We start from the raw sequence: 24,128 nt of genomic DNA, 5'->3' as shown, positions 1-24,128 counted from the left end.
TATTTTTCCTTCTACTTCAGAAAAGGAGAAATAACCTTAAGTTACTATAAAGAATAATTTGAGTGACAACTGAGAGTAGATTAACTTGTTCGAATGATAAATGTAGTATTGATTCTCCTCAAAGAAATCTCCCCATTTTGAATAAAAATTAACCTGAGGATCACAGCCATTGGGAAATGGATTGATAAGACAGGAGATGTGACAAATACTTGCAAGGTTTTCTAATGTTGTAGGAACAGAACCAGATTCCAAGGATATGATTTATTCACTTGCAAGACAGAAATAATGATGGACAATGTTGTTTAACATTGGGATACATACAATTTGCAACATGTTCTTCGGTTAAGTCTTTATGCATTTTCTTATAAACTCATTCATTACCATTCTTCCAGATATCTAAAGATTATTTTTCATTGGTTTAGCATGTTATCTAATCTGTGGACGTTGCTCCGGGCAACAGAGTAAGTCTACTTGCTGACTTCTCTTTCAGGGTCTACTCCATGCAAGAATTCACCATGAACGTCTGTTCCAAGAAAGCAGGTGGGTGCTTTAACAGTCTTATTCTGTGAGACAGTCAACCATACTTTAAGTGCAGGTTAGTAACACCCAGATTTTTCAGTGAGAAAAATGAGAAATGGAAAAAAAACAGACAAATACAAGAGGAACTATACCAACTCCTATCTTGGGTTTGCACACACAGAGAATCTGCAAAGCATTATATTTCCTGTTTTGAGATGAAAAAGAGGACAGACTATAGAATTAATCTGAAATAAGCATGAAATTCTTAGTCTGACTTTTGCTACACCATGTAACTGTGAGCATTCATCTTCTTGTGAACATACAGAATACAGAAAAATAAGAACATCTTAGGTGACCCATTGTTCTCAAGCTTTCTATAGGTTGTGTTCTTTCTTTTCCTAGTACTATTATTGAACCCCATAAAACCTGTTTTTTATCAACTACAGAAGTTGAAAATTACAACTGAAATCTCTACAAGAACATAAAGCCTGCAGAACCATTACTTGGGCTGATATGACCAGAAAATTTTACTGGTATGAGAAAAGCAGAATTCCAAGAACAACAACATTTTACTTCTGTGATAACCACTTGTTTTACTTCAAAACCATCCTGTACATCTGTTAACATGCTCCTGATAGTAGAGTTTCTGACTAATAATGCTCACTTGATGATCAGGTCTGCAACCAACTTCCTGGAAAAAGATCATAGTCTTGAATTCAAAATACTTCCAAAAACCTAATCATTGTGCCTTGACCTTGTTTCTATGCAAGAGCATGATCTGAAAAACTGAAATGAAGAGTTATGGACTGCCATACTGCTGTTGGAGTGATCCCAGATTAATCAACTAGTGATGGAAAAAGTGCCCTGGTAATATTTACATAATAATAATCACTTTGGAAGTTTGTCCTTAATAACTCTGATTGAGAGCAAAATGTGGGTCAGGCTCTTGAGATACTTCCAGTGGTCTTCCTATTCTCAGGTTGTTCTTGTTGGTTGCCCCAGAATAGTCCCTCTTGTAGAAGGAAGGTATTAGGCTGGGGCCCAATGACAGATTGCTCAGAAGCTCATCCATTCTGGGAATATACCTATAGCAATTATCTGTAGCAGCAGACTTGCCATAGCTACCTCTGTGCATTTAATTATGAATAAATAATAATGAAAAAAAAGACAAGCAAAATCAATAAAAAAACCTTACCTAGAGAAATCATGACCCTCTTTATATGCTGAGGGTAAAAAGGAAATAGGAACCCCTCTTCTGGCTATAAGTATAGTTCAGCCTCTATAGCCTGAAGAAAAAAAGTCTACAAATGAGTATGGAGAATGGAGCTGAATGGGAGCTAGCAAAGATCAAAACACAATTTTTGGATGGAGTTGATCATTAGAGCAGGTATGTTACAAAAACTAAAGACTAATATAAAATATGAAAAAAAGGTAGAATTATCCTCAGTAAGGAGAAACTACTCACCAGACCATAAGCAAAGAGAAAGAGTGTATAAAAGTACTCCCAACAAAATTTTGCTGTTACTAGCAATGTAGCTCTACTTGTCTAGAAGTAATAGCAGCATAGTAGACTATTGGAATGCATTGAATAGAAAAAATAGAATTTCAGTGAACAAACCTCTACTTTAGAGTTTGAAAACATCACAGACCACTACACAGGTGGTATGTAGCTTTTTTTTCCCAGAACTGACAGAGTACAAGACACAGTCAAACACAGGAAATTAAAAACTGTCTACTCACTGTATTAACAACCTGTCAATTTCTTCTGCTGCTTTAAGGCATTCCAGACTGCCAAAAGCCAGTCTTACCCTTAAAAAACATCGGTTTGAAACCTCTGCATGAATCACCTTAAAAGATCCATAGTGCCAACCATCCCTAATAGACAGTCTGTTTTGTATGGTCAGTTTCCTCCAGGCAACCATGCTCATTTTCCAGCTCTTCTTAATGTGAAGCCCATTCTCTTTAATAAAACCCAGAGAAGAAGGCTACTAGTCTTCTCTCAAAGAGTTATCTATCGCTTATGAAATAGTGGTATCTATGCCTAGATATGGATGGACTTACCTGATGCACACAGTCTAAGAACTGTAAGAAAATAGGTGCAAATCCGCTACCCTGACAATTGAGAGTCAGATTACTTCGTTGACTGAATTTATGACCAAACGAGAGCCATTCTTTTTCCACCAGCATTCGGAAGCCTTCAAGTGTCCTGTAGAAGGGATCACTGAGTAACTGCACTAGAGATACTACCTAGATCACAAAACAGGATAAGAATGACAGAAGTTAAAAGGAGAACACCTTATACAATGAAAATAAATATTCCATAATCTGTTCGTAGTTCAAGGAAACCAAACCCTTCAAATAAATTCAGTTACAAGTATCTTACCAGATACGTTACATATTTTTATAAAACCATACAATTAGCATCTCACATGGAAGAGCCTTAATTAAACTGTGACTTAATTAGTAAGATATTATTTACAAGATAGCACTGCCTACACCTCAACAAAGAAAGCATTAAATAACTGGTCATGAGGGTGACTTGAGCTTCTGCACTGTTGCCATGCTAGGGTGCTCACCAGCCAACTTCGGCCTGTTCTTGTAAACAGCATCCCAAGAGATTTTAAAATGCAGCACAGACTTCTCCCACCTCCAGCAATGTAAGTGTCCTTCTCTATTCTTCACTGTTTGACAGCGATTGCAAGAATTATGTTAACATTCTCTTTTTTTTTTTTTTTTTTAACCTGAAATAAGGATGCTGGCTGTACATGATGTTTTTATTCATTACAATTTTTCTGGATTATGAAGCAACTATGTATAGACACAATGTATCCATTAAATGAGGCAGTGGGTCATCATTTACATAATTTACAGTTTGTTTCACAATGTTATCTGTTCTGGTGATCTGTCCTTGCAGCAGGTGTGTTGCAGTCATTTTGGCACAAAGTTAGTTTTCTCTCTGTGTGCTCTCCTGACTTCGTTTATGGTAAGTGAATGGCAAAAGAAAGAATTCCGCTCCTTCCCTTCTATGTTAAAGCATACTGTATTTAAAAAGATAAATCATCTGTTGTGACAACTTTCATCTTTCATTCTTCCATATGGCCAAGTATGGGAATGCAGATCTTATAGATAAGCCTTAGAATTCCAAGTCCCTCAGGACTTTTGGTAAAAGTTCATTTTAATGAACGCTTTCATGGAGTAAATTGCAAAGGAACACAAGGATTCATGTATGCTAGTCCCTGCTGCCACAACATTTTTTTTTTTTAAATGTTATATCAAATTATCAATCACATATGTAAAGAAGTATTGCCTGGTGTTTTTTTCTTATTATTTAGTTATTTCAAGGTTTTAATAGCAGCTTACTTGTGCAGTAATATCCCAGCCGTCTTCCAAACAAACTATAACAGAAGAACCATTTTCCAGGAGCTCTGAGATGATCACACTCAATTGCATTACCCTGTGAAGCTACAGAGCATTGCAAATCAATAACACACTCAAGAGAAATGTCTAGATATTTTCAATAAATAGAATCCCTTTGTATTTAACATTAAAAATGTATTACAAAATCTACATATATCAGAGAAATTAACTGATGTAACAGATTAGAAAACTAAAAAACTTAATCTCAGAGGATTTTAATTTGAACTACAACAAAACTAAGCAAATATTTGAAGATAAGAACTTAAACTACTAAAACCAATAAGCACTGTAATAAAACATTTGTCATAAAAAGTGGAATGGGAATGACACAGTTGACAGATTTATTGTAGAGAAATTCCACTCTGGGCTTAACACTAAATCTTTTCCTGTGAAAAGTTAAGGTTGCATAAAATCACTAAGTACTTTGATGAGAGAATCCACATTTACAAGGTAATAGTTCTAATGTGCAATCTTCTGGAATTTGAAAATTAATGAACTGAATATTAAAAAAAATCTATTATCTGAAATAGTTTAGATAGATTAAACAGTTTTTTTTTTTGCTGTTGGACAGACTGGCTAAGAGGACACACTAATTATTTACATTCTAAAATTTGTTTTCCAGTGATACTAAAAATTTCTGAGGGTCAATACATTTCTTTGGGACAAAGTTTATTGACTTGAATGAGATTTATTCAAACACTATCGCTTATAAGCAAGTTAAAGAATTTAGGTGACTTTGAGCATTTTTACCTTATGAAGAGAGTTCTCTTCTTTACTATTAAAATGAAAAACTGCAGTGTTCCTACCATTTCTGTCATACTGAGATGGCATTCTTGGTAAATAATGTAACAGACTATATGTAAGCAAATTTTTTTTTAAACCACTGAATGAAATCGCTCTTTGCAGAGCACCAAATACAACCCAACCCATAGTAACAGTAGGAAATACGAAAGCCTGAAGAAAGGGAGAAAGCAATATAGGAAAACAAATACGCAAAGGATGGCAAGAGACATCTAAGACCACCTATGTATGGGAAAAAAGTAAATTCAGAAAGTTCAGAAAGCACAGGAAACAGACTCAGGGAAGGCAAAATTAAACTGGAGAAAATAAGAGAAAAAAGATAAACCAAACAACAGTTAAACCCTAGAAAATTCATCCTTGTTTAAGGCTGATTTTTGCCTCATAAAAAAAAGAAGAAAAAACAATCTTATGAATATTACCATGAAAACTATGACAGAAAACACTTAACTGCTCTGAACATTCACACAGTCATTACTTAGAAAATAAAAGTAACTAATTTTCCTGCTACTTTCAATAGGAAAAGGTTGAAAAGCGTCTCATTTTTAAAATCAAACAGTTCATTCATTGTTCTATGCTTTCATAGGCAGAATAGAAGAAAGACTGTTTTTTGCTGTCCTTAATGAAAGAAACTGATATACAATCTGGTTATACAGATTCAGCATAAAGAAATGCAAAATACTATTCGTATTGTTAGTATTCAGAACATACTTTGAATTTCTTCTTCTGCATTCAAAACCTTATAAAGAACTACTTAATCTACACAGCGTTAAAACCAATACTATACAACTACTGTTACATAGGAGTGAAAATTTAATACAATAAAAACAAATTTCCAAGATGACAGATCTATGTCCTTTCACAGGATCAGCCTGAAATGTGACAAATCAGTCCATAAATCAAATTTATCACATAAGTCATCTACCACATGATTTGCACCATGGAAATGTCTTGGTAATGAATCAGAGGTAGTATATGACACTGTGATCTAGTCCTGAGCAAAGAGTGATACTGTTACTTTTCCTCTCAAATATTGCTGAAAGTAACACAATGGGATAATCTCTCCTTGATCTCTGTGCTGCTATAGGAACATGTTTATTTCATCAAAATGACATTCATTTTCCTTATCTACATCTATTAACTTGCTCAACTGTTTCATGATTGAAATTGTTCATATGGTGGGGGCATCAAGTCTTTAATGTCTCCTGATTTCGCCCTCTCTGAACAAAGTGGTTATCAGACATATCAATGACCAGCTCCTGTGTTCTGTAAGAAATCATCGCACCTAAAAGAGAAAACTTAAGCAATTCCTTGCACTGTAGCACATTCCAGCCAGTATGCTTTCCAATGCACGATTTCTGAAATGACTGTTATTCATATGTATTTTCTCCTTGAGAAATCAGTGTAAGATTCTATTCTGTTTTCTACGATTATTTACAATTTAGAAGAATTTATGCAAAAGAAGATTCCAAATAAAATACACAACTGTTAAAAAACACTTGCTGTAATTAAAATCTTTTTAGATTTGCAAAGAGCTAACTTTCCCTTCTTAATTTGAATCTTGGGAGATGAATGGTTGGAAAGCTGCCTGGCAGAGAAGGACCTGGGAGTATTGGTTGATAGCCGGCTGAATATGAGCCAGCAGTGTGCTCAGGTGGCCAAGAAGGCCAACAGCATCCTGGCCTGCGTAACAAACAGTGTGGCCAGCAGGGCTAGGGACGTGATTGTCCCCCTGTACTCGGCTCTGGTGAGGCCGCACCTCGAGTACTGTGTTCAGTTTTGGGCCCCTCCCTACAAGAAGGACATCGAGGTGCTCGAGAGAGTCCAGAGAAGGGCAACGAAGCTGGTGAGGGGTCTGGAGAACAAGTCTTACGAGGAGCGGCTGAGGGAGCTGGGCTTGTTCAGCCTCGAGAAGAGGAGGCTCAGGGGCAACCTTATCGCTCTCTACAGGTACCTTAAAGGAGGCTGTAGAGAGGTGGGGGTTGGTCTGTTCTCCCACGTGCCTGGTGACAGGACGAGGGGGAATGGGCGAAAGTTGCACCAGGGGAGGTTTAGGTTGGATGTTGGGAAGAACTTCTTTACCGAAAGGGTTGTTAGGCATTGGAATGGGCTGCCCAGGGAAGTGGTTGAGTCACCATCCCTGGAGGTCTTTAGAAGACGTTTAGATGTAGAGCTTAGTGAGATTGTTTAGTGGAGGACTTGTTAGTGTTAGGTCAGAGGTTGGACTAGGTGATCTTGGAGGTCTCTTCCAACCTAGACGATTCTGTGATTCTGTGATTTCCTTCATTTAGTTAATCTTTATGTAAGGAAATATGGGATAGGGAAGTAAAGGAACAGATTTAAAGACAACAGATACTAATAGATGAATGAGCACACAACCCCCTCTCTCCCACAAACACTTCTCCTTATTCTACAACAGATAACAGATGCTAGCTTATTTGCTAAATATTTGTGCATGTGGAAATTCAGGGTAGGAACACACATGAAGGGTAGAATATCAGTCTTAAAATCAAAAGGCTTATTTATTGTTCTGTACTTTTTTCTGATTTTTGTAATATATAAAATAAGAAAAAAACATTTAAAACCAAGACCATAAATTGATAATATGCAATAAAAATGGTAATCTCTACTTACATACTTGTTCCATGTAACAATACGTGTTCCATGTAACCAGTAAATTATGCTATAAAAACTGCTTCCCACATCTGTAAATGTTATGATTGTATTAAAACAATAATGCCTATGTAATGACAGAATTGATAGCATGCAAAGTAATTACAAAGAACAAAGAGGAACAACAGCTGGTTAGAATACAATAGGTCTCTGTCAGAAGAGCCTGAAATTTATTTTGTGTAAGCAGTATTGCATAAAGATTATTAGAAGTACCTGTCATATAAATTACCTGTGGGAACCACTCTGACTCCCCAAGTGCTTTTAGGAATGTTGCCTCAGAATCTGTAGGAATAGTGCTGGGAACACAAGCTCTCATCAGCTTTTTAAAGCTTGCCTTTGTCTGTCGGATGTCACTGAATTCAACAGGAACAAATTCACAATTCAAAGCAAAATCAAGTTTGAAGCCCTGTGTGTGAAGGACAACAGCAGATATAATTTAAAAGGGAAGCATATTTTTCAGTGAAAATCTTATCAAATATCATAGTCTTGTCTGCTTTATTACTAAATACTTCAATTCTTAATTCAAATTATTTTTAAATATCTGCCCAGTATAATGATAATCCTTACAACACTTGTAAAATGTACTATAAAAAAGTACCCATCTACTACTCATAACAAAACTGTATTCATGAGAGTTATACCATTACCACTATAACACAGTTGAGTTGAATAAATCTGTTGAGCTATTTATACACAAGAGAACATACTACTTTAGGACTTTTAGGCAAATTAACAATAAATAAATATAGCCAACAATTCCAAGTTAGCAGGATGCTAACAAAAGCTAGAGAAATACTAAGCAATCAAAATCAACAAGCTTTCCTTATACAAAATCAAAGTTGAATTGATTTTGTAGACCAGATATAGATCAATGAGAGCAGGCTCAAAACAATCATTTCTTTGCTATGTAGTATTATTACTATGATTGCTGTATTGCCAATACAACCAATGTCTAATGAAGAAACCAAAAGGAAAATAAATTTAAAGTCAGTTATAAAAGATAAATTATAAATGATAAGAACTGCTATCTTTTATATATATATATATAATATGACTGAGTAAAAGTAAGATATAAAAGAACACTTGAAACTACAAAAGAAAAGCTAAAATTGAAACAGATTGCAAAGAGTTTTAACATTTTGATTTGTCATTCTAATACAGCATGATTCTTTCATCTCCAGAAATTATGTAAATTCATTCATAAAGAACTGAAAACGGATGTTTTTACTTACTACAAATAACTGCTGTTGTAAACTATGTATTTCACAAAATGCACTGTATTTTACATATGCTCATATTTGGAAAAACAAAAACAAAAGATTTTTCAGTCTTTGCAGAGATTTAAAAAATCTGTAAACGTTTTCTGAAAAGTGAAGACTTACTAAAGAGGATACATGTTTCTTAAACAACTGCATCTAAAATATTAAAATTTACCCCAAAAGGTGTATAAAACTGTAGATATCATGGACCTCTTCATGTAATCAAATGAGGATGAACAGAATTCTGAGTCAGTGTTATCCACATCAATTTGACTTCATAAGATTCTAAATGCTATCCCTAATTGCTTTTCCTGTCTAATAAAATTCCATTTGCTTCATAATGTATTTCAGCACACCAGGAAAAATAAAACTGCAAATAAGCCTGTTTCATATTTCCCAAACTAGACATCATTGCGAGATGACAACTCATCTGAACATTAGGTGACGAGTCAGCTGAATCAGAGTAGTAATAAGCATTCAGGTGTATTTAAGCATGGCTCTGACAGGAAGACCATACATATACAGAACTTCAGCACTCTCCTTGGAATAGCTCTGAACAGCCTCTGAAAGGGGCAGCTGCCAGGATCTTTATCCCAGCAGCTACACTTGGCACAGCCGAACTCTGTGGCTCTTTCTCCCTGCAATGCCAATGTTGTTGAAACAGCGAAGACACTGTAACTTCAAAATACAAAGGCTTTGCTAGATGTTTTGTTGCCACACAATACATTTCATTTCCTTCCTAGTCATATCTTTTCCAATTTAAACATCCTCATGCTGTAGAAAAGCTAATCCAATCCTCTAATCATGTTACCCATTTTTGTACCCCTCATCTCTACCTAACACATCAGTACTTGACCAGAAGTGACAAACAGAGCTCTGGTTACATAGTTTGTGCTTGTGTCTAGCTGTTCTTTAAAACAATTCAGTAAGCTTTTATTTATGTTAACTTTGTTGTATTATATAACCACAGAGTGTGATTTCTAACCCCCATCACATTATGCTGCATTCACTGTTATTCTATGCATAGCAAAACAGAACAAAATGGAGAGCATGCCTGTGTAGCAAATATTACCTAAAATGCCCATGAGAATTTACACCTTTAGGAGAGCTATCCACTTGACTTATCTAGATTATTATTTTTGTTTTGTAAAAACATTAGGGCTATTAAACTCAAGCCAAATAAAAACTATATTAACATAAAAATAAAAATGACATTACCCGTAACTGAGATTTTTCTCCAAATATATAGAGGGCTGCTTGACGTCTCAAAAGCTGACTTTGCAAAAAAGTGCTGCTACCGTAGGAAGTGGTATTGTCTTTGCCTGCAAGTCTTGCACCAACATCAATGAATGGAGTCTGAGCGTTGATAAATCGGTTGCTTGAACGAAGACTTGCCCATACACCTTCATAAAGATGAAAAATATTTTAAAAACCTCTTAGTGTGAGGCACTAGAGACAATAACTATTCATGCATATGCTACAATGTAATTTAGAAAGTACAGTGTTTAAACGTGTCACTTGCATTCCTCATAGAACACAATTAACAACCTGCTGCAAAGAAATCATTTCATAACAAAAATTGTCAAAATCATTCTACTGTACTGTCTTTTAATCTAAGATTCTAATCAAACAATGTTTTCTACTGTAGAGAAAATGGTTGCTATGAAATCAGTTACACAATGATAAAAGAAATCACAATTTGCAAGTAACTAACATCCATTTAAGTACATGGAAATGAAATTACTGGTGTTTCTTTCAGAAGTAGGGACAAAAAAGTCAACTATTTCCTTGTCAAAGGCATATTATTTTGGAAGTCTAACCAATAAGAATACTATGCAATAATTACTTCCCTCAAAAATGGAAATACTATCACTTGAAATTCCCCATTTATCTAGAATTCTTGTGTTCCCTTCACCCCACACTATTTAATAATGCACCCCATATCCTATTATAACAAAAACATATATACAAGGATCAATTCAAATACTACATTTCAAGATAAAGTATTTCATATTTGCTCTCCAACTACAGTGATTAAAATGCAGAATGTCATGGATTTTAGTTTCTAACTGTTCATGTTTACTGGGCAACTAAAAATGGAAATGAATTTAAGGAAGTTATTTTCTAATCACATTTTTCACAACTATATTCTAGCAGATGTGAGTATAGTACAGCTGTGCGAGTAGACAGAGGGATGCTTAGAAGATCACAGTTCTAGTTTTAATCTGGCACTAAGATCACTAATACTCTCGCATGGTACAGAAATCCCAAAGCTAGCAACAACATGAGCTTGAACCTAAGTAAGGAACAGTGAGTGCAGTGTAACATGGAACCACAGCCTTGCATCTGAAAGCAGCACATCTGTATTTGAATGGCATTGTACTAATCTAATAAACTCTGCCTCTCAACATTTTAGTTTGCATATTGTAGCTAATGCAGCTATATTATTGTCCATCCAAAAGATATGAGCAAACAAATAGGATTAACTGAGGATGGTTGGCTAGAAACCTATGAATTGGTTAACAGTTCCAAACAGTTCCAACCTCAAAGAAAGACAGTTTTATAAAATATCTCACAGTATTTCTAGTGTAAACTTTTGTTCCACATCTGAACTGCTACAGACGATACAATGAAGACTTTAGAACACAAACAGAAACCACAGAAAGCGTTTAATAAAAGAAATAAGTTCTTGTTCATTTGGTATGAAAAAATGCTAGTTCCAACACAGACAACTCTTCTCCCAAGATGATGCATACAAAAATATCATATCACTCACATTTTATAACATACAAGAAATGCAGGGCATCATTAGAGCCTGTAGCACATCAAAAGCATAAAAACTGTTTATAAATACATGCAGATGAACATGTTTACCACTGATGGATATCAGTGACTAAAAGACAACTGTATTTCTTTTCTAACTTTGCCTAGTATCTTATTTTTTTGGTAGCAGTATATAACTTTCATTATTTGTGATGTATTGTATTATTACAAGTTTATAAATTGGCAAATACCAATTTTTCCCTGTTCACTAACATTACCCAGTAATTTTGTAAAGAAAGTTCATCGACTGGGTAACAGTATTTCTTAATTATTCTACTAAGGCAGTAGGAGTACTAAATGTGTTTTTTTTCTGCAGAATTATTTTTTTTGTGGTTTAAAGTTTTGGCACAGAAAACTTTTTCTGAAAGAACTTAAAAATTCGACATGTCACTCTGCATTAGGTCATAATATTAAAGTATAACGTGGTGAAGTGTGTGGCTTATCAGTGTCACTGCATCATACACTCAATGGTCAAATAAACCCAAACCCAAATCATAACAAAACCACAACAGTGAATACCAAAATCCCAAATTTTGTTAATGCAGAGTCAAGGCTTTCTGACAGCATTACTTTAGCATATATTAAAATATAGTAGTAGTTATGGAGATGGCAGATCAGAATGTGCTTTCAGGACACAGAATACAGTACCTTGATGGACTCTTCCCTTAGTTGCTGATTTGGAATTTGAATGAGTGAAACATTTATCTCTGTACCCAAGCACTGGTAGATAACAGTAAAGACAGAAGGAGGAAGAATGGAATGCACATTGCAGCAAGAGACATTGCAGGAGAAAAGAAAAGCGTTACTTATTAATTTCCAAAGATTAAGTATATACAGAATTTTTTTATACTACATGATTTATCAGACAGCAAAAATCTTAGTCATCACAAGACAAAACATCAATCAAGCCAGAAAACCAGTATTAAGTGGGAAGGAAGTATCCTTTTATCAAAAACCAGTAATTTTCATTATCATTTCATTAGTTTTAAATGAATGCAGCAATCATTGGTTTTTTTTCCTATTGTTATAAAATGTTGTAAAGGAAACTTAATGATTAAACCATTCTGTTGAATATTTTATTGAAGGCTTCTCTCCAGCTGAAAATTACCTTAATTAAAAATCCCAAATCTTAGTGCATTTTTGTAAAACTGTTTTAGTCTATTTTAAGTAGGTAATTTAATGGACCTCAAAATCAAATCAGAATGTAAGACATGATTAGTTCTATATACATACAGAAATTTCTAAAGGATTAAGTACAACCATATGATTTAGAAAATTTGCAATATCTATCAGACAAAGAAATTTCCCTCCCTTGTATAAGTACTCATTTTTGGTTGGAGTCTTATATGCTTATCAGAGTGTATGTTCTTGGCTGCAAAACCACATCTACACAAGCAACTTCTTTTCATTAAAATGTTCTATTAAAACATGTTCTTGCTAATGAATCTTGATTTTCAAATCAATGTGTGAGCTGAGTCTCTATTTATTCATTATAAGTATCTTAGTATTTTCCAGCAGTAGCAAATCATACTGAGAAAAGGACTTTATTCTATTAAAATTTTATTCTATTAAATTACACTACAAAACTAGGTAAGAATTGCTGTTCTTTATAATTACACTGTACTTATAAAGTAATATAAGAAGAAAAGATATGCATTTTTTAGTGAACTTATGAAAGATATCAACCAAATTACTGCCAAAAAAAGGGTCTAAGAATGAAAATATATTATGAAATATAAGTATTTGGCAAATATTTCTGATCAGAAAAAACTCTGTTTTAGGCAAATACTTTACTACAATGTTCCAGATAAACTAAAAAAAATACAGTACTTAGTGTGGACACAAATATCAATGAGTATTCAGAACAAGGATGATTTTTAAAATTGGAACTACTATTCAAGCACTGCCACGTATCTTTTAATTTTAAATTAAAAAAAACACGGTGTCTGGCACAAAAGAATGGAAAATGTCATTTTCAGTTGGTGCATCCAAGCTGAATCTGTATTTTGAGCCCTCTATGTGTGACAATAAAAATAAAGAAGGAAAGAGTGATCCAGAATTAAACGTACAAAAATACTGCTATTATATTTTGTACAGCTTAGTGCAAAATCCAGTTATTAAATGGATGTTACAGATGCTTGCTATGACAAAGTAACTAACTAACCACACAGCCTTTATTTTGTTTTTGTGTGTGTTTTTTGTTTTTGCTTTTTGAATTACTCTAAGGAATGTGAAGAGAAATCACTTTAGACTGCCTGCATAAAATAAGTTTCCTTTTGTAGCTGACCAAAAAAATCTGTATTTTTGGTCCTGCATACTGTATTGTGACACTACTTCACATGTATGATATAACTAGCTTGCAAAAGTAGTAAAAATCCTTGTGATAATAAACAATGTGAATCCATTTATCTGAGAACAGCAATTTAAGCAATCTATATAATTTGTGTATTTTAGAGTTTCTTCTAAAAGAATTCTCTTTTCTCACTTAAAAAGACCCTAGAGTTCACTTCTTTACATTAAGATATTCCCTTTCTCTTTTCTCTCTTACCCTGTCAACTTCTCACCTTCACTAGGGCTCCCATCGTACTTGTCAAACATTCTTATTTTTCAGCAAAGTCCTCATGTATCCTGCTGAGCTGTGAATAGACTGCAGATACTGGTCTGTAGTTACACCCTTCAAATATATAGAGCAGGTGTGGCATCAATCCAGCAAGATACAAGACAATTTCTCTGGCCTTTTCCTGATTAATGCTGAAATTTAGCCAAGAGACAATATCCAACAAGAAAACGTGATGTCTGCGACTCTTACACTACCTTGAGACTCCTTTTTCCTTCACTGAGTAGCTCACTCTATCACACTTCAAAAGATAACTTCCATGTAGTCATACAGCAAGCTTTTCCCTTTCTTATCTGGAGTATCTTCATGGCTCCTCAGCAAAACTTTGCTGTTGGCACTTCTATCCCAACATGAGGAGGTAGAATACAACAAAATGTCTGCTGTCAGCTACCCAGTATTTTCACTGTTTCAGTACTAAGACAAGCTGTGCACACCCATGAGTTCATTTAACAATTCCAGACACTCTTGCTCTCTTCAGTTCCCAGTAATTTTACCTACCCAATTAAAATCTCTGTATTTTTTTCATCTTCATGTACAACAATAGTTTAAGACAGTGAATAGAGAACATCAACAGAACTTTTAGATATAAATTATGCATATACTATGACTAATGAAAGTGAAAAGAATTGTCCATTCTGCGATGATCCCCATAAACTGTCCTTCCTCTCTTTCTTTCTGCTATAATCCTCATATAACTTCTCTATATAGCTGTGTGTATTTTCCTTCCTTTGCTTCCTCCTTTGCCCCTGCTTTCTTCTTTCCTTCGTTTTTCTAATCTCTTCCATCTCTTTTGGAAGTCTTTCTCTAGAAAATTGTTTTATTTTTCTCCATACAAAGCTACAGCTTTTCTATCACAAAATAATTTAGGTTGGAATAGACCTCAGCAGGTCAAAATAGGTCTAGCTTTAATTTCAGATGAAGTTTTTAAAATCTTTTCTCATTTCTACCTTTGAAAATCTGAGTTGAACTTGCTGTAAGACTGGTATTTTGCTGCCTACAAAGCTGCACTGAGTCATAAGGGAAGAAAAGCAACTTTCAGATGCCTAAAAATATTTGTATTAGTAGCCTTCATGGATAAAAGGTAACTAAATCTAAAATTCTCCATTTTGAGAAACATTTTTACCCTTACTCTAACAAACATATAATGTATTTAAGTAATTCAACATATTAGTTTAAGCACAGAAAAAATCTTAATAATTTCATCAGACCAGAAGAGTAAAAGTAACTGGAATTCATTTCACAGAATGAGTTTCTTGTAGAAATGACACTGATGATCCCTTGTAACTAAGAATAACTATTCCCAAAGAAGGCACTGTATCTCCCTACTCTTACAGCCTGGCCACATAACACCTTCCTTTACCTAGAGTAAAATTATTCAGATTGATTATTTGTATCTAGACGAAGCATCAGCTAATCTTCAGACAAATGCCAGACTAATACAAATTACAAAACTGGGGACTGTTAAGTGCATTCAATCCTAATGTAAAATGTGCATTTTTAGGTCATACATGTCAGGTACATTACAAATATGGATGTATCACAATGTATTTAGAAACATATTTCCTAACTGAGTGCTTAATTTTCCATTTATTTCGAACATGAAATTAGCTTTATTTCAATGGTAAGTAGAAGACAAACAGAAATTAGATACTAAGAGTATGTTATGGACTGAGGCTAATTGGTAATTTTGATTTTGTTGTTTCAGAATGTAATGAATTTGTAAGCAGTGTAATTATTTTTATTTCACTGACATTTTGTTATCATTTATTATTTCAAATAACACAGGTACTTAGACTTTGATCTAGTCTTACTAACCTCCTCGAGCAAAGCTATTGGATAGATTTACATCCAAATGTCCTGGCACTACCTGCTTAAACACAGTAGACATTCTTGAAGCCCTCCTTTCAGTGCCTAAAGTCAGCCAAAAAAAGAACAGAAGATTAAAAAAAAACTACACTTACTCAGACTAACACTTAACATAAATGATGAAAATACCTTTTTTTCACACTTAATGCAGCTAATTCTTGCCAATTTTGTACTTCTGCTGTATTTTTTTAAGACAGACGTATACATTGGCAACAAAATGTTGATGTTAGATACAGTTAAGCAATCAACGTATGTTACAATAAATGAAGTAAAGCATGCACACTTTGGAAATAGTGTTATTTTACAAGAAAAGCCACTGTTTACAAGAAAAGCCACTGACCCTATTAGGCCAATTTCCACCAAATGGACAAGGCAAGACAGACAATTTCAAGTCACATACTCTCTAAGACATTGAGAATACCTTCACATATCAGTTTCATCATGTAGTAATTGAGATAAAACATGGATTTGTTTCTTCACGGTTCCACGTTTACCTAACTTAAATAATGTCTTTTGAAAGAGTTTTCACTGCAAGTAAGCTCTACATGGAAATAGCATTAAAATCCTATTGTGAGTATGTAACACATGAAAATGCCTAAATGACTTCCACTACTTTTGTAGCTAAATACTGCATCTGTTCATGTGGAGTCTGGCCTTCCAATCTCACATTTTCTCACTGTATGAAACAGAGTAGCATTTCACAGTCTCTTCAGGTTGGCATTCTCTTATTCTATATATAGATTTCAATATGCCTACTTTGTTACAGAAGACCTTAAAGTGTATCTATGTTTTTGATTCTGTTATATAATTGTTGCATTTGATATTTAAAAAAAACACCAACAACATGGCATCTTGATATTCTGGAGGACTTTATATTATTAGCTCCAGAATTGTTAAAATTACTAATGCCTCTAGATTGGCCCATCATACCCAAGTGAATTTCATTAAAAACCATGAACCATAGGCTGAGAATCACTTACCATCAGATTAAGAACACTGAAAAACATTTTGAAAAAGTTTAAAAACATCCTTTATGTACAAAGACACAATCATTAAAACTAAGAGTGAATAAAACGATCTGGAAAGTGAAACAATAGAGGAAACAACAGAATTCAAATTGAACTAACACCAAATCCAAGAAAATTCACTTTTCAACTTAACCACAGAAAAGGACTATACCAAACAATTTTACCTGGAGATAGAGCAATTGTTGGTCTAACAGTAAGAGTATTACTGCCATTCATTTTGCAGTGGACGGATATCACATTAAGTAAGGCTTGTAGGTATTTTTCTTGTTCTATACTGCTTGAAGATTCTAAAGAAGCAGGAGCTAGAAAGAGTTGCAGGAAGAATGGACAATATTAACATATATTTATAAATACACAGAATAACAAAAGAAAAAACCTAACCATATAAAAAAGATCATTGACAATTTCATGGTTTGTCTGTCCTATGTTGAAAAAGTCATTTCTTCGATGACAAAGAATGCCCAGATGCTCATCACCTGGCTGTAAGCAGCACCAGCAATATTCTCTTGCATTCCACTCCACTCCACAAAGCTAAGCTTCTGAAAGAGTCTTTTATCCAGTGGTAACCATTCAAAACATTGACAATTCACAAGTGGTCAATGCAAACAGAATGGAGATGATGTAGATTTCCCCTCACTCTCAGAAGTGAAAGTAAAATTTATAAGTTTGTGATATTTGTCAGCAAATGTCAGCCTCAAAATAATAACAATAAAAAAGCGTAGAGAACAGATAGAACAGTTTTTCAACAGAAGTAAGATAAAACCATACTCAGTCGGCTCTTCCTCAATACAGTAAGGGAAGGTATCTTACACGTAAGCAGAGGTTCCTTGAGATATGCTGCCCATTCACTGAAAGTATACATTTATTAAAAGACTGGTGTCTTTTATGCCATCTGTTTATGCAGTTAGAGGCATCACTGGACACAACCCTCAAATCTTTCAGGCATCCTACCCCAAGATTCTGATGTTTTTAGTGAAATAGAAAGAGAAAAGAGGATGGACAGTGTATGCACACCTGGATAACACATGTAAAGGAACCTCCAGCTATGAAAAGCAACATTCCTGTTCCCCAGCGACAGCCTACCCGCTCCTTCACCAGCAGGTAACTTCAGGAAGCATCTTCCCACCTACTTAGGTAAACTCTAAGGGTGGGGTGGAGGAGGGAAGGGTGGGGGGAGAAGCTGCACTGCTCTAAGAACCATAATTCATTTTCTGGAAACCTCTGAATAATCCTTGACACACGTGGAGTTTCAGATGGCTCCTCTATGTATCTCAGAAATTGAATCACTCTCCAGATGTCACTGATGTTGCTTGAGTTACTTGGGAACACAGAGGAGGACCATTTCAGAGAGAGAGAAGTGGCTGCAAAAGACTGGATAAAAGCAAAGCTAGAGAAGACACAGACACAGTTTAAAAACAGGGTGGAAAAAATAGAAAAAGCACAATGAGAAAGCATGATGTTCTGAGAAATTACTGCAATGAAGTTGAACAGACATCCACTTAGGACTTCAAGAAGTTAAGAATCAAATAACAGAACACAAAATCAATGCAAAAACAAAAGCAAGTTTTAAATGTGCATTAGGAAACTAGGTGACCATTGGAGGAAACTACCTTAACAAGAAAAAACATCCATTTGTGTCCAGCTGCAAGGACTTAGAAGGAAGGGAAGGAGATGAATTAGGTCCTGGGCTATACTATGACTATGAAGACAAAAAACTGTCCAAACTCAAGGGGTCAGATTTTCTTCAAATGCCAACTGATTTTTTTTTTCTGAATTCTAGCTTACTAGACTTGCCACATCTAGACTTGCTATAGGACAAAAATATAACTTGATCATAAGAGCCAGAATTTGGAATCTGTGATGAAAGAGGGAGTCAAAGAACCTGAGCGAGCACATTTCGACAAGCCACAACTACTGTAACTTACAAATAGTTTTCTCTGTGATGCTCCAATCAGATGCTACACTGGAAACTAACAGTTACCTGATTAGTTGGAAGTGGCTTAAGAAGTTTCAAGATAGATTCAAGCAGTATCTAAATTAACAGTAAAATTAGGAAGTGATTAGAAAATGTACATGCAGGAAGCATCATGCTGCTGCAGTCTCGGAAAGTGGAAGAAGTTTGAAGAGAAACATTTTCTCTTCAACTTTTAAGCAGAATGTGCACATCCTGAAATTTACTTTAATGATTTCTAGGACTTCAAGCCCTTGAAGCAATGCCACAGAAAGTCATTTTACTTCTTAACAACTTAGTTAAATGAAATGAAATGTCTAAACGAAAGGATAACGTCCTTATCACTTACACTTGGAAAGCTTTATTTTGTGAAGATCACTGTGTGTCTTTTTGTAAAGTGACCCAAGAGATGAATAGCTTGATTTATATGAAATTCTGTTATTGAACTAAATGTATATGTGAGCTAAAGGTTCAGGGCAACAATGTATTTGCAAAAGATTACAGATGGAAAATTTGCCCTTCAACCTTAACATCAATCACCCCTCACACAGTGCTGAAGAAGTCAACTATTGTTCTTTCCAAAATCAGTTTTACCCTATATTTTATTCTTCTGAAAAAATTAACTAGTGACAAATCTTGTGTTGGTCCAGTCTTCATCATACAAAGGAAGAGATTTACTTAATGCAAAGACCCCAACAATAATCTTTCAGACCTATATTTTATAAAAGAAAGATAAAAGTTCAGCTAATATCAAATTGAAAGACCTAAGAAAATCTGTTGAATAATGTTTGTTCTAGTATTTTATATAGTACTTTATTAAAAATGACAACATACACTCATTACGAAAACAGTGCAATGGAAACAGATAATTGAAGTCAAACTGGGGAAGTTATCAGAAAATAGGTGCTTTATTCTCAGAAACATTGCATTTGGCAGATGCAAGCTTTTACTGAAGACTTCTAGTTCATATATATAACCTATTCAGATTAGTTCAATTAATGTTTTTTGAACCACCTTCATACCATTCAAGGTCTGCTTCATGACAGATAGTAATTAAACTGAACTACTTAAACGATAACAACTGAACTGATATTTAACAACTGAACCGATAAGCATTCATACCCTGAGATTTTTGATTCAATCATCTTATTAATTCTTCTAGAAAAGTAAGTATTTCTAAATAAAATTACATATACAGAAAACCTAATTGTATCAGCTCACCTGTAGGATGTGTGTTTTGGGATTTGAAGAGGCCAACAACACCTTTTCCATGAAAGCCCCCTGACCTAAGTAGAAGAGTACTGTTTTTCGTGTTTTTCCAACACACAACTGGTAGGCGATTGTGACGGTAACAGCGAGCAATTCTTTGCAGACTGCTGTCTTGAACTGACTGAGGTACTACCAGAAGTCCAGGATAACTGTATTGACAAAAAGGTGAAGAATTTGAACAACAATTAAATGTGCTCTCAAAATTTTAAACAACAACAAAAAGTCCTAAAGCTATAGGCAGAGTATATATCTTTATGAAAATACAAGCTAACTGGTACTACTGTTTTTTATTCCACAACTCTCCTGTTTTAGTCCAATCCTTTAAAATACATTTATTTGTAAAGAAAACTGCATTTTTTAAACAACTTAAAATAGGAAAAAATCGTAAGACTGTCACTTTCAGTGTCCTTCCATCTAAGGTTATGTTATATTTGGTAATAATTCTCTTCCCAGTGGATCTCTTACCCATCACTATAATGAAGCCATAGTTTTGAGAATGACAGAAAACAGAATTGTGAGGCATGCACATGATACAGTAGTTTTGTTTTGACACTTGTATATAGAATATAAGAATGGAAATGAAAGAATGTTTAGATTGCCTAGAGTATCAGAACTAAAACAATAATTTTTGGTCATAACTGGTTTATGTCAAAATGTATTTTATAACCATATTCCTTGGAACAGTGTATTTGAAAATTAAATTTTGTGTACTTTTTAGAACACTACAATACATTGAGAGATTAGGAACTTTACTAATACAATAGATGTAAAAACAGAGAACTCAACAAGATGGTATTTGTGTTTCTTTTAGAAAAAAAGGGATTCAAGCAAGGAGAAAGATTATTTTCTATTTCTTTAAAAAAATATTCAATTTAAGTGCCAATTTCATACGTTAAGAAGAAACTAACACAATGAGCTGGGAAATGTTAATGCTTACTGAACAATTTTGTTCCTATAGAATATACACTGCTCTTGTAAATTCAGTACTTTGACATTTAATGAACTACCCTCATACAAAAAGAATGTACATAAAATTTATGTTCTGGTTCTTAGAACACAATAGTCAAACTAATATGGCATTAGGTAAGTATTTCTATACAGCGATTTGTAATCTACTGAGACATCAATTATCTTTACCAAAGAAACTAATTATATTAAAAACTGGTAGATTTTTGAGAGGGAAAAGTTGTTTACATAATGCCCAGAGCACAGCCAAAATGTGCAGACTTAAATGCTTTTATTTGCATTGTATTTAATGGGGATTGCACAAAACCACAGTTATTAATCTGTTATTCTATGTATGCAAGAAAATAGAAAGGATCTACTATTTTCTTGTGCCCTTCTTCCATGAAGCGCTGGCAATTTCATTATCCATAATGAAAGCAATGACTGGCCAAAACTGGCTTTAGAGAATGCAGATGCTCTCCTGATACAACTTATGCAGATATACTTTCTATTATAAAGAATTTTTGTGGGTAGTGGTAGCAAATTACACTTTCACAACCAAGAAAGGGAGTTAGTAACATTCATGCATTAATGTACAGCATGTGACTTCCAGTACATGACAAAGTTTAAAGCAGTATAGATACCTTCATGAATTCAATTTTAAAACATATTTTTGATTTGAAGAAAGTAGTTAAATTACTTGTTTTTGATGCTTTTTTTTTTTTTTTTAAGGAACAGAGTATGTGCTACATAAACTACATAATACTACATAAATAATTTCCAGTACCAACACAAACCATCAAGGCAGACTGAGTTCTACCATCTAGCGTCATCACTAAATTAGCTGGAAAATAGCCTCTTAATTTCAGTGTAGCAAATCTTCAGTGTAGAAAGCCAAGAGAAAAACTACATCAGAAGGCAATTCACAGTATCTAGGTTAGTCTCCTCTGAAAGCACCAAGGACACTCTCTTTCCATAGGCAATGAAAAGAATCTAGAAATAAAGACTTGTCTGACAGCTTCTGGGGAGGCTCTGAAAGCTCACTTCTGGCTACTATCACTGGCAGTCTTTCCGAATCTGATGACTACATACACAACCACCATGTGACAGAAGAGGAATCTCTAAGAGCGGAATACAAATAGCTTCAAGGCCACTGGTTGAACGCAGTTAGTACAGACAAAAAAGAAGACAAAGTAAGTTGTTTAAATGAATATGAAATGTGGAATACATGTTATATCATTTTTATTTTCAAATACTTGTCCGAGTTGGTAAACTCACCTCCTGCAAAGTGAATACATCCTGTTCAATGCAGTTATTCTTAAGTATTCTGGTTTTGATCGAGAAGTGTTACTACTGATGGTCCCTAGTCCCAAACGTTGATAGTCTCTGAAACAGGCTCTTTCTACTAATTGCTCCATTGTTGACTTCTCTGAAGCTTTTAGGGTACCACTTGTGTGCAGCTCACTGTCATCTGAAACTAACATCAAAAATCTTTGAGTTTGCTATTGCAAAAGCCAGCAATTACACAAAAAACCGTTACTTTCTGAAATAATTATTAGTTTGTCTTATTGTCAGTGATCAATTACAGACACTAACAAGTAGAAGCTATAGTTTGCAGAAATTATAAGCAACAAAATAATACTCCAGTCAGGAAACTTAAGTATATCCCAAAGTTACCTACTGTTGTAGTGGTTGGCATGGCTGACACTTCTCTTTTGCTAAAATTCCAGAAAAACTTCTCTCATACATTTATTTCAACTGAACTGAAGGCAGGCATTCTTTCTATTAACAGTGTATTTATGCCAGCATGTTAAACTCACAACTGCTATACAAAGATGTACATCAGAAAGAATAATCAAAAATGAGCACATAAATTCATTAAACATGCAAGATAAAATGGATCTCGTAAATTCTTTAAAACCGTCTTCAAAAGATGTAAAAATCTTTCTAAAGCTTGGTTCAAATTAAAAATGTTTCTGTGTCATAATTTCACAGCAGATAAGTGTTGGCTTCTTAATGCTTCAGTTTCAATGTTAAACAGCAGCTTTCTTCAGCTATACAAATCAGTTGCACTTTCCAAACCAAAAGAAACTTTAACCGTGAAAGATAAAAACCATGTCACAAGTTCAAACTACACAGAAATTCAAGTCAAGCAGGGTCTTTGTACAAAACCTGCCACCTGCCTGTTTTCAACACTTCAACTATTTCCAAGTATGTCTGAAAGCAGATTTACTGTTCACTGTATGTATCCGTTACTTGCTACCACTTTATCTCAAGCATTAAAGCATGTGCATATGAGGGGAAATATTTCTTCATGAATTAGGCAAAACAAAGTATATAAAGATTTAAATTTAAAACAGTACTTTATAAAATTGGAAATTAAAATTACTTTTAAAACCTAAAATTATGATACGATTAGAAGTTTACTGGCAGCAGACAACATTCAGAATTTACAGCAGTAGAACCTAGATACATCTTTTTATTTATCTTAGCATAAAAGCTACATAAATAATTTTTTTGCCCCAATGATGCATCATACAAAAATAACTATTTTCTATTTGACTTAAATAAGGAAGAGTTTAGTGCTACAGATATCTCCCCTTTTTCCTATATTTTCATATTTGTCCTAGTAAGGAAGAAGTCACAAAACATTTACAATTATAAAGTGCACTAAGAGAAACAAAGTAAAGGAGTTTTAGAAATCATTTTATTTTGGGGAACACAGAAGCTTGGTATTTAACAATTTTAAATGCTATAACTGACTTAGATAACATGAGGGTGCATTTCTTGATTTTTTTTCCTAAATGCATTTTTCTCTCATGAAAGCAGGTATATTGGTGATCAGAATTTGCAAAATATCTTCCTGAATGTGTAAAAAAGCTAAAGATTATAGGAGCTCATACCAGTGTCTTTAACCTGAAGAGGGAGAGGAAGATATATTTTACTATCTCAAATTCAAAATG

The 24,128-nt window shown here is 34.2% G+C and overlaps 1 protein-coding gene across 8 annotated transcripts in view; it reads right to left on the bottom strand.

Annotated features, from left to right (window-relative positions):
* The window catches only part of SBF2 (SET binding factor 2), a 255,910-nt gene that overhangs the window by 23,162 nt on the left and 208,620 nt on the right, over positions 1-24,128 (bottom strand). For 5 of the 8 annotated variants that reach the window (XM_080593227.1, XM_080593222.1, XM_080593224.1 and 2 more), the window contains 9 exons: positions 22,444-22,642; positions 20,173-20,369; positions 17,165-17,302; positions 15,922-16,017; positions 12,138-12,209; positions 9,885-10,069; positions 7,637-7,813; positions 3,880-3,981; positions 2,581-2,766 (listed from right to left, as the gene is read on the bottom strand). In XM_080593227.1, coding sequence (XP_080449353.1) covers positions 2,581-2,766; positions 3,880-3,981; positions 7,637-7,813; positions 9,885-10,069; positions 12,138-12,209; positions 15,922-16,017; positions 17,165-17,302; positions 20,173-20,369; positions 22,444-22,642 — 1,352 coding nt within the window. The remainder of the gene's footprint in view (positions 1-2,580; positions 2,767-3,879; positions 3,982-7,636; positions 7,814-9,884; positions 10,070-12,137; positions 12,210-15,921; positions 16,018-17,164; positions 17,303-20,172; positions 20,370-22,443; positions 22,643-24,128) is intronic. The other 3 variants (XM_080593226.1, XM_080593228.1, XM_080593223.1) reach the window with 2 other exon arrangements.

This window comes from Anser brachyrhynchus (genome assembly GCF_964034855.1).
Source record: "Anser brachyrhynchus genome assembly, chromosome: 5".
NCBI lineage: Eukaryota > Metazoa > Chordata > Aves > Anseriformes > Anatidae > Anser > Anser brachyrhynchus.
Note: the sequence above shows the minus strand (reverse complement) of the source record. Positions and strands in the feature narration are given on the sequence as shown.